The sequence below is a fragment of the Mus musculus genome, chromosome 5 (assembly GCF_000001635.26).
Source record: "Mus musculus strain C57BL/6J chromosome 5, GRCm38.p6 C57BL/6J".
Taxonomy (NCBI): Eukaryota; Metazoa; Chordata; class Mammalia; order Rodentia; family Muridae; genus Mus; species Mus musculus.
In genome coordinates this window covers 45,570,248-45,582,447 of record NC_000071.6, presented here as the reverse complement: position 1 = coordinate 45,582,447, position 12,200 = coordinate 45,570,248, and the positions used below count along the sequence as shown (strand labels likewise).

Here is a 12,200-nt window from a genome sequence, read left to right as displayed (position 1 = left end):
GTGTTGTCATTCTCCCATATTATAGATGATGAAGTCAAGCAGAGAGAGACCGACTGAAGGTCAGCTAAGTGTCTGGTGATAAAAGCTAGTGTTTAGATGTAAAGATCTCTGACTGTAAGTGTTGAAAACAAAAAGTTCTGGAGTGTTTGAGCTATGAGAGGCATTGTGGGAAAGACAGGAAACATGGGCTCTGCCTTTGGGAAGCTTGAGAGATTGTTCCAGTGTAACCCATGTATGCTTTGGGATAGGGGTGTGACCTAGGAAGCAGAGGACCAAGATGTCTGGGAAAAAGAGAAAAAAAATCTCTAGGTTGGAAGGGTGAAGAAGAGAGGTTTATATTGGGAACAGAGGAGTAGTGAGGGTTTAAAAGACTGATCTTTGGAAATAGGGCACAGGGAACAGAGGAAGAAAAAATAGCAGTTATAGTTTATCTATTATTTCTCTCTCTTAAAATTTCCATAAATAATTGTCAAAAATATGTCATAAATATACATATATGGTAGAGCAGGCTCAACTTTTTTAACTCATAAAACTGAAATAACATTTTTTTATTCAGGAAAAGGTGAATATGGATATTATTTAAGCTCAGGATACTGTTTTGAATAAAGACAAGAATTGAGTTCAGTTGAGCACACAAGACAACACTGAGTACACTTAAGGGCTATAGACCTTCTAGCAGGCACTACATAAAGGTTCCTTTATATAGTAAAGTAAAATGTAGGTAAGCAAGACAGTCATTTAGCAGACCTGACTTCAGAAGGGCTTTGACATGAACATCTCAGTTGATCTTGAAATTTACCCTTGCAGATGACATGAAGACTGAGGATGGAGTCCTGGGGAAAAGAGATGACCTGGAAGCCTGCAGTCTCCATCCTCAGCAGGAACAAGGCTTTCCCAAGTTGTGTCACTGCAGGAATGGAGGCTCAGAAACACAGGTAGTGAAGTCACTGGAGGTTGACATGAGCTTCTGGTAGAGGTCCTCCCCTTATCCACAGTAGAGTCACTTGGAACCTGAAACCGCACTATTCAGGGATAAACAAAGCAAGATCAAAGATCTCAACAGTCATATTCTCTCTCTCTTTCTCTCTCTCTCTCTCTCTCTCTCTCTCTCTCTCTCTCTCTCTCTCTTTCCTTTTATATGTAAGGATGCTTTGCCTGTGTTTATGTTTATGTCTATATACCACTTGCATGCCAAATTCCTGCAGAGTCCAGAAAAGGGTATTGGATCTCCTAAAACTAGAGTTACAGATGGTTGTGAGACATCATGTGGATACTGGGAATCAAACCTGGGTCCTCTGGAAAAAGCAACTACTGCTCTTAACCACTGAGCCATCTCTCCAGCTCCCACCACCACTGCCACTGGTTTCTTTCCAGGTCATTCAAATTTAGGAGAACAAGAATGCAGCAGAATATTCCCGAGTTTGTATTTACCAAAGGATATAGGCATTGCTTAGCTCACTCAAAACAAGCAATGTGTTCCTTAGAAGCTACAGTGTGTGCTAGAACAACTGATCCTGTGACAGCTACAGCATTGTACAGATCTCTTTTCCAGTGCTATACACAGTGAGATCTCTCATAAATATCGTATATGTATATAGTCTTGTAAAATGATTCACACCTCCCAATACTTGCTATGAAATCAGAGTGTAAATGTGTAAAAGAGAAGTGGACCGCGGTTCTCCCCAGCAGTAGGCTTACCAAGTTTTATTTCCCTTAACAGACCAAGAAAGAGGCAAGTGGTGAAATGGAAAACATGAAGCAGCAATACGAGGAAGACCTTCGTAAAGTCAGACATCAGACTGAAGAGGAGAAGCAGCAGCTCCGAGAGCAGCTGGGGAAGCGGCTGGAAGACTTGGTGAAGAAGCACACCATGGAAATGAAGTCGGTGTGCTCCACAGTGGAGGTGGAGAGAAAGAAGCTGAAAGTGAGCCGTGTTTGCAGAAACCGGGTCTGGGGTTTCACCTTCTCCCGCCTCCTTCCCTTTCCCATTTCCTCTTTTGTGACCCAAATATTTACTGTGCTCCTACTCTGTGCATATCTAGGCTGGTTCTCTTAGGACAGACAGGTAAAGAAAACAGTTGCTGCTTATAGGGAGCATGGGTCTCTTGGGGGCGATAATAGGAAACACCGGACAGAGGAGCACGCTAGCTTCTGGGGAGCAGGATTTTATCATATGACATTTTACTTCAGGAAATTCAGCTCAGCTTACAGGACAAAACCAGAGAAACTCCACTAACTGAAAACTCAGGGCTAGACCCTAATTCTGACTCTGCTGCCCACCACAAGTTATTTATCTGCCCCCTCCCACCTATTCTCAGAAATTCTGTATATCAGAATTATCCATAAAATGGATAGTAATAACAGAATCTCTTCTGAGGATTACAGAAGGGAATCCTATGAAGAAGCAAAGCATCTGCTAGCACTCTGCCTTAGTGTCTGTGTGCTGATCTCACCTTTCCATGGAGAATTCGTGGGAGGGGGCCTCCTCTCTCCTCTTAGCTGGAAAGAGCATGTCCCATGCATGAGGACTGTAGGCGAGAGTATTCAGAACTCAGAAAGCTGAAGCAGGAGAATCAAGAGTTCAAGGCTACACATGGAGACCCTGCATTAAAAAAGGGATACAGTATAAATCAATATTATTATGAACATGGGTAAAGATGTCATTTGATTATAAGATAAATACTATCTTTGTGATTCGAGAAGTACCTGTGTTGAGTGTTCACTGAAAGATAATCAGATATCACTGTGGGTCAGTGCTATGCATTAGTTAGAAACAGTTAAGTATTCAATAAGTATGTATTAAATAAATAAATATGGCCATGTGAAACACCCCTGCTATCTCTGGGCCTAGGTTTTGGCTCTTCCACAAGCTCCGTGACTATGAGCCTTAACTTCTCTGAAGGCTGAATTCTAAAACAGTGTTTGTTGCACACATTTAAATATGGTGTTACTTGTGAACCTTTTGCTGGGTGTATAGTGTGCAGACACAGTTCAACAGATAGCAGCTAGTGCTAATTACCATGAGGTTTGGACAGCATGTGAAATAAAAATATTATAGAGTACCTATTATATTTTATATTGAGTGCTCAAAAACACATTGAATCTTTCCAATGTTAGATGGTAAGAAACTGAATCTAGAGATAACGGTGTATCTTTCAGTCAGACAGTGGGTACAAGAGCTTCGACTCAAACGCAACAGCCTGTTACCAAAACCTGTGCTCCCCACCTTCTGAAAGGATTTTTCATCTGAGCTTCTGTGGGTTGTACATATCCAATCTTCAGACAAGCAGACTAACACTCCATACTGGGCCTGCATCATCAGGAGGCACAGTCAGTTTTTCAAGTTGCAAGTTGCCCTGGTAACCTGATGGGAAAATCTGACTCTCAGTGTGCACATCTTGCTTCAACCTTAATCAGGTCACAAGTCCATCTGGGAAATAAGTCACACAGAAATAAACCATGTTTAGTTCCTGGCATTGTTTTACTTCTTGTTCATATGTGAATTGGGGAATATAGATACTATAAACAAGGCAAAGCTTTGAAGAGGCATCCAGGGTTTATGAGCTAAAAATACACAGTTGTCCCGGTAGCGTTCAAATTGCTTTAGTTCTTTGAGCCTTTGGCACATCCTAAATACTACCCTTACCTAAAGGAGCTAAAGGAGCAAATGGCAGGATGTGGACTAGATTGGCCTGGAAGACTGAATATCTGTCCTGTCACAAGAGTAGAGGACATTCTCATGCTATCTTGGCAGATGGAACTTAGTGCATGTCCTGTAATTAACATTTGCACACAGTGCTTGTTTGGGAAGGAATGGAAACAGATTTATGGAGCTCTCCCGAGGTCTGCTTAACCTGTCTGCATTTCCCATCTCATTTGTACCAGTTACGATTCCTCCTGGGGCTCATAGGTCCTCTGGACAGTTTAGCAGGAATTTAATATAGGATAATAGGTACTTTTCTGTAAGTTCAGAGGAATACACTTGGCAGCTACCAAACAAGTGCTAATGTCCCAAATCCACTGAATAACATAAGTGATTTAGCTGTGTTCTACTTGTGTGTTCAATTTGAATGTCTATAATACATAGCATTTATATTTTATTTAATGATTAAGTCTACTAACTTCACATTTTTACCTTCCTATCATTTATTGACTGTCCCGACTTTAACTGTTTATTTTTGACACATTAAGTACTTTTGGTATTTCATTTTATCTCCACTTTTGATTTCTTATGCTTTTTTTTTTTTTCTGGTGGAGATCTCGTGTTTGCACTACAAATAATAATATGCCTCTTTAAATTGATCACAGCCTCTTTCAAATAATATATTTCTTAACATATAAAAGGGTTATAGCAATTATTTTCCATCTCTTCTTCCCTGCCCTCTGGATATTTGTTTTCGTACATTTTACTTTACACTATAAATCCTATGGAACATTACTTTTATATTAAAATAAGTTTTTGTGACAGGGTCTCACTATGTCATCTTGGCTGCCCTAAAATTTGTGATGTGTCTCTCCAGCCCACTTATAAATGTGTTTTTGGCATTTCATGCTTGTGTTTGCCTGTGTACACTTGGATGCTATCCCAGGAATGAAGCCGATGGCCCGGCACACGCTCACTCTACCACTGAGTTGAATTCCTAGTTTTAATTTTACTCTGTATTTAGAAATAGCATTTCATTTTGTTGCCAGGCTGGTTTTGAATTCACTCTGTAGCCAAATTTGTGCTCAAGAGACTTGACCCCTTGACTTTGGATCAAAATAAACCTCTTTTCTTTATAACTTAGTCATCGGCACTGTGTTATTAGCAACAATAAACAGACTTAGGATAGAGTGGCTCCTTCACCTTTCTTCCCCTTCCTTCATGCCTGCCTTTCCCACCTTTGTTCATTTGAAGTGGAGGAGGTTTGGCCAAGTAGCCCAGGCTGCCCTCCAACTCTGGCCTTAGCTTCCTATGATTTCAGTTGTGCACCACAACTCACTCCCAGCTGTTTCTTTCCTTACATTGCCAATAACTGTGGACATTGTAGGCAAAAAGCCAGGAAAAAAGACTCAGTCCTGCTTGTGTCCTATTAGCTGTGGGATTTGCTCCCTGTAAAACCTACGGCTGGGTATATAAGAGTTCTGTGGAAACTGAATTCAGGAAAGCACTCTGAAGTTGACAAATCCTCAGTGCATGAATCCCCTTCCCAGGGGTGATGTGACTCATGTATGTGAAAGCATTGGTCTCTTTACTTGTATCCTTGATCTTGTGGTTGCTTTTCCCCTCTCCCTGAGGAGAGAGAACATGCATGCTTCTATTGAAATCCCATATTGCTTTGTGCCCTCCTGTCCTCTGCACTTTGGTGACTTAGCTATTTTCTCCCAGTAGCCCACGTGACCCTGAATCCATGAGGAAATTTATTAATGCTAAAAGTTACTGCTGACATCAGTTGACATCTCCACCTGCCGGGGTTTTATTTTTCACTCTAGGGCCATTTGTCAAGGCACCGTGGAAACTGTGATTGATTGTATTTACCAGAAAGGTGTGTTGCATAACATTAACAAGTGCCTTTCCTTTATGCCAAAAGTCATGTTTTCACTGGCTGGTACAGTGTGACTAGTGTCTTGGCAGATTTAGTTTCCAGACCAGTGAGCATAATAAACTAGAATTTGTTCAAAATTTCTGTGAATGAGAAACTAATAAGTGAAATTATTATGAGAGAGAGGGCAATGTTTTGCTAAGGGATTTAGGTGGCACCTTAATTTATTTCAACTTCTTTGGTAGCAAAGGGTAACTTATATATTGTCTTTAAGAAGCAAGCGCTCTCAAACAGGAAATCCCAAAGAAGATAGCATGGGTTGACTGAAGTGAGACCATATAACAAGTTGCCATATCATTCAGCTCTAATAATCTAATTATAAGTTCTTTTAGACTTTTTTTTTTTTTTTTTTTTTTTTTTGGTTTTTCGAGACAGGGTTTCTCTGTGCAACCCTGGCTGTCCTGGAACTCACTCTGTAGACCAGGCTGGCCTCGAACTCAGAAATCTGCCTGCCTCTGCCTCCCGAGTGCTGGGATTAAAGGCGTGTACCACCACGCCTGGCTCTTTTAGACTTTTTAAAAATGATTGATCCCCAAGGGACAGACAGTGCTAAGGGCTCGCCCAGGGCCACTGGCTGGTCTAGTCTAGGCTTGATCCTACAGAGAACGCAGAGATGCCATGCAGGTGATCATGCACATGCTTTCAGGGGTTCAAATCAGAAACCTGGGGATCAGGGGGGACTTCTCTCTGCCCCTCATCCTCAGCACATAAGTATGTGACATCTGCTCTGTTCTGATGACCCCAGAATACCTGCATATCCTCTGCGTCCTCAATAGTTCCAGGTGGACCTAGCCAACCTCTGTGATTTGATGGACCATGTCATAGACTGCCTGCTTCCATCTGCCTCGCCTCATCTCATCCAGTCCAGGGATCTTGTGCCTGTTCAGCCTTGGCTGCCAGCTGTTCACAGCTCCCTGCCGTCATAGCGGTGAGCTTTGGCTTCCCTCCCATTGTTCTTCAAGTCCTACAGAGACACACTTCTGTTTGCTTCTCCTGCCTCTGTCCACTCTGCCTTCTAGACGTTTTATCTCTCATGGTCTCTGTGTTCCTTCTCTTTGGGCCTTTGTGATTCCATTTCCTTCCTCATTCTTGAATCTACTCTCCTAGTCTTTACTGATCTCAGCCATCCTGGCTTGAATGTCTATCTTCCCTGAAGTCTCTTACATCTCTAGCTCTGTGATGCTGGGGACATATATATAGCCCCCATATCCCTATATTACTGTTTACTAGAAGATAACACTTGTAATTGCTTTTCACTGTGTTCCCCTACTGCATTGCCTGGTTCTCTAATACCTGGACATGTTGCAGCCAATTCTGACTGGCTCAGAAGGCAGTTGTCACACCTCTTTCCAGTTTCATACATCACTGTAATAGACATTGGCCACAGTAAAAGTAGTTATACCGCTAGGTGGTGGTGGCACATGTCTTTAGTCCTAGCACTTGGAGAGGCAGAGGCAGGTGGATCTCTGAGTTTAAGGCTAGCCTTGGTCTACAGACTGAGTTACAGGACAGACAATGCTATACAGAGAAATCCTGCCTTGAAAAAAAAAGTAATTTTATCATGGAAACCAAGAAATACCACCATGAATATATTATTATCTGTTCGTTTATATATTTGAAAAGTCAACTGGTAGACATTTACCAACATGTACTGACTGAATCTGTAATTCCTTATCCTAGGAATTAACACATTGTAGCTGTTCAGTTACTCTTGCTCTGTTTGGGTAAATGGATAGATAACAGTGTTTTGTCTGACACCCAGAGTTGCCCCAGGACAAACCTCTGTCAACAGGTTCCAGGGTTCTTTGTCTCCCATGTAAAATGGCAGTTCTAGTTGGTGCAGCTTCTCTAGCCTGCTTTGGGTAGGCCCAGGTATTATTTCAGCTTCTCTGCAGCAGAAGTGAGAAAGTCTCCAGACAAGCAGGTATCTGAACTATTCCCCATGAGAAGTCATCAGAAATGCACCAACCAATCCATGTTTTCCTGGTTCCAACCTCGTCATGTCCACTTACTGTAGGAATGACCTCATGCAAGTCTTTGCACATTTCTAAGCCTTATTTCCTCTTTTTATATAATAAACTTTAGTAGTAGAACCTAACCCAGAAGAAGGCTTTCATAAAAATTGAAGAACTCATCTGGGAAGGGTGGGCATGAATGCTAATTACTTGGTAAACATCAGCTATATTTATTATATCATCCACTCTCTGTTAGACCAGAAAGGCCCATAACCAGCATAAAATTTCTGCTCCCCTCATTCCTTTCAGATACTATAGCCTCATATTTACAGGAAAGGCTGGAGGGACTCAGGGCTTGGGTTGGACCTCTTAAACTTGTTCTAACTTCATTCAGTTTTAAGTATGAGTCTGTGTGTGTGTGTGTGTGTGTGTGTGTGTGTGTGTGTGTGTGTGTGAGTGAGTGCAGAGGCCAGAAGAGAATGTTAGATCCTCTGGGACTGAAGTTACAGACAGTTGTGAGCCACCATGTGGGTACTGGAAATCAAACCATGATCCTCTTCAAGAACATCCATTGTTCTTAACCACTGAGCCATCTCCTTTCAGTAAGTCCTATCAGCCTACATTCCAAACAAGTCCACACAGCTACCCTCCCATCCAGTCACATTGTCACCATGGGCCCACCTGCCTCCCAATCTCACTCAAAAGCCACCTTTTCTCATCACATTTCTTTGGCCAAAGTACCCAACATTCTATCCTCCCTCTAACCATGTTCAGCTTCTTTTTTCTTTATCATTTCTCTGTCTCACATAGTATTTATCACCCTGTACTGATTGACTTTTTTGTTTGGTTGGTCTTTTCCACTTCAATTTAAGCATGTAAGGGTTTTTTCTTTTTATACTCTAGCTCTGAGCATCATGCCCAGCATGTGGTACAGCTCAGTAAAGATTTATTGGATGAACAAATGACACTGTCTATCTAAAGGCCAGCTAAGAGCCTGCTTAGACTACCTTTTCTTCTCCTCTTAATACTTAGACACTTTCTCTATAAACTAAGCCATATTGGAAAATCTAGGCATCCCTAGAAATGATTACACCCTTATTGTTTATTGAACTCTTGCTGTGCTAAGCATGTAACACAGCACACATAGGAGGAAATGTACTCAATATGACACAGCTAAGATGCTGCGCTGTTTCTCATGTGGTCCCCACAGATGTATGATAACTGCTTCACACTGATACTGGAAGGCTGTGGGAGGCACTGTGAAGAAGACAACATTCTGGCTACAGTACAGGTCCTGCTGAGATAGGGAGATGCCATGAAAATGTAGTTGGGTGGTTTTTGTTGGTTTGTCTTGGTTTTTACTCGAGTAAAGTCTCTACCTGCCACATCCTACCCCATCTGTATGTGCTCCAGGCTATATAACATGGATTTAACACTTGTTTTCTCTTGACTGGCTATGTACTTTGAATTCATGTGTTCTTACAGTAGTTTATTCTATTAGTTTCTTTGACCCCCTTCAGGAATAAGGCAAGGTGTGAATGCATAGGTGGCCTGTTTTCCTACCTAGTGCGGCTAATACTTCTACTCCTCACTTAGGAAGTGGAAGCTCAATTGGAAGAGGTGAAGACAAAATCAGAAAGAGAAATACAGCAGCTGCAAGAGGAGAAAGCTGCCCTCAGTACGAAGCTCCAGAATTCTCTACTTGAGGTAAATCTTTAAAACTCATTGCTTGGGAATGGAGGTTGTGACCTCTGGGAGTTTCTGGCTAAATGGGATCCGGAGGTTCACCACCTCCCTGTGTCCTCTGCACAAAGTAAAGGGCATGCAACCAGGCAGGAAGGCTGTCTGCGGGGAGGGGAGATGGCGCATAAATTTAGCTGCAAGGAACAGAGAGTCTGATTTATGGGGTCTTAGACAAAGAGGCCTTTAGGATCTTGCATAAAGGCAGGAAGCAGGAGGCCACTGCTGACTCTGGAGCTAAGTGACTGCCAGGTTGGTGACTCTTCCTGTCCTTTTACTCTAAGATGCATCGTCACCTTTGTGGGTCCGAGGCACCCTTGCCTTCCCAGGCCCCTTCTCTTATAACAAGTATATTCAAATTGTATGACTGCATTGATAGATCAATGTAACCCAAGCTAAAGATTTTTCTTTTGATTTTTAAATGAACTTAAATCACAGGTTCTTAATGGTACTAATGGAAGGGGCTAACGACAAGATTGAAGAGACCTGGTTAGACCAACATTATATAGAGGTCTCTTTCCTTGCTGTCCATTAAACCTTAAAGGGACCTATGTTATGCCTTCAGGGAGCCTTGAAGCTGCTCCTCAGCCCTGCCCATGCGCCACAACCTCTAGGGAGCAAACCTATGGCTTTGGCGTGAGGGGCAAGGCAAGAGCCAAATTACTGAACTACACACCTAATAACCCTGAAGTACTTTCAAGAATTCAGAGACTATGTGCCCTGCCTAAGCCCCATCATTTCAGGATCTCCAGTTGCCTTTGAAAGGATCTCTGCAGAAATGCGTTGTAAGGCCTCTCTGTCCCCCTTTCTCCCTGCTCTCCACCCTGTTCCTCTGTTTCTCCCTCCCTCAGTGTTCCCCATCTTCTTTTTTTTTTCTTTCCATTTTTTATTAGGTATTTAACTCATTTACATTTCCAATGCTATACCAAAAGTCCCCCATATCCACCCACCCCCACTCCCCTGCCCACCCACTCCCCCTTTTTGGCCCTGGTATTCCCCTGTACTGGGGCATATAAAGTTTGCAAGTCCAATGGGCCTCTCTTTCCAGTGATGGCCGACTAGGCCATCTTTTGATATATATGCAGCTAGAGTCAAGAGCTCCGGGGTACTGGTTAGCTCATAATGTTGTTCCACCTATAGGGTTGCAGATCCCTTTAGCTCCTTGGCTACTTTCTCTAGCTCCTCCATTGGGAGCCCTATGATCCATCCATTAGCTGACTGTGAGCATCCACTTCTGTGTTTGCTGGGCCCCGGCATAGTCTCACAAGAGACAGCTACATCTGCGTCCTTTCAATAAAATCTTGCTAGTGTATGCAATGGTGTCAGCGTTTGGATGCTGATTATGGGGTGGATCCCTGGCTATGGCAGTCTCTACATGGTCCATCCTTTCATCTCAGCTCCAAACTCCGTCTCTGTAACTCCTTCCATGGGTGTTTTGTTCCCAAATCTAAGGAGGGGCATAGTGTCCACACTTCAGTCTTCATTCTCCTTGAGTTTCATGTGTTTAGCAAATTATATCTTATATCTTGGGTATCCTAGGTTTGGGGCTAATATCCACTTATCAGTGAATACATATTGTGTGAGTTTCTTTGTGAATGTGTTACCTCACTCAGGATGATGAAAGATAGAGAACTTCAGACCAATTTCTCTTATGAATATCGATGCAAAAATCCTCAATAAAATTCTCGCTAACCGAATCCAAGAACACATTAAAGCAATCATCCATCCTGACCAAGTAGGTTTTATTCCAGGGATGCAGGGATGGTTTAATATACGAAAATCCATCAATGTAATCCATTATATAAACAAACTCAAAGACAAAAACCACATGATCATCTCGTTAGATGCAGAAAAAGCATTTGACAAGATCCAACACCCATTCATGATAAAAGTTTTGGAAAGATCAGGAATTCAAGGCCCATACCTAAACATGATAAAAGCAATCTACAGCAAACCAGGAGCCAACATCAAAGTAAATGGAGAGAAGCTGGAAGCAATCCCACTAAAATCAGGGACTAGACAAGGCTGCCCACTTTCTCCCTACCGTTTCAACATAGTACTTGAAGTATTAGCCAGAGCAATTCGACAACAAAAGGAGATCAAGGGGATACAAATTGGAAAAGAGGAAGTCAAAATATCACTTTTTGCAGATGATATGATAGTATATATAAGTGACCCTAAAAATTCTACCAGAGAACTCCTACACCTGATAAACAGCTTCGGTGAAGTAGCTGGATATAAAATAAACTCAAACAAGTCAATGGCCTTTCTCTATACAAAGAATAAACAGGCTGAGAAAGAAATTAGGGAAACAACACCCTTCTCAATAGTCACAAATAATATAAAATATCTTGGCGTGACTCTAACTAAGGAGGTGAAAGATCTGTATGATAAAAACTTCAAATCTCTGAAGAAAGAAATTAAAGAAGATCTCAGAAGATGGAAAGATCTCCCATGCTCATGGATTGGCAGGATCAACATTGTAAAAATGGCTATCTTGCCAAAAGCAATCTACAGATTCAATGCAATCCCCATCAAAATTCCAACTCAATTCTTCAACGAATTGGAAGGAGCAATTTGCAAATTTGTCTGGAATAACAAAAAACCTAGGATAGCAAAAAGTCTTCTCAAGGATAAAAGAACTTCTGGCGGAATCACCATGCCAGACCTAAAGCTTTACTACAGAGCAATTGTGATAAAAACTGCATGGTACTGGTATAGAGACAGACAAGTAGACCAATGGAATAGAATTGAAGATCCAGAAATGAACCCACACACCTATGGTCACTTGATCTTCGACAAGGGAGCTAAAACCATCCAGTGGAAGAAAGACAGCATTTTCAACAATTGGTGCTGGCACAACTGGTTGTTATCGTGTAGAAGAATGCGAATCGATCCATACTTATCTCCTTGTACTAAGGTC

General features: G+C 42.0%; 1 protein-coding gene across 1 annotated transcript in view; it reads left to right on the top strand.

The window, feature by feature from the left end:
* The window catches only part of Fam184b (family with sequence similarity 184, member B), a 109,797-nt gene that overhangs the window by 57,054 nt on the left and 40,543 nt on the right, over positions 1 to 12,200 (top strand). The window contains exons 4-6 of the mRNA NM_021416.3: positions 808 to 935; positions 1,721 to 1,924; positions 9,134 to 9,244. Coding sequence (NP_067391.3) covers positions 808 to 935; positions 1,721 to 1,924; positions 9,134 to 9,244 — 443 coding nt within the window. The remainder of the gene's footprint in view (positions 1 to 807; positions 936 to 1,720; positions 1,925 to 9,133; positions 9,245 to 12,200) is intronic.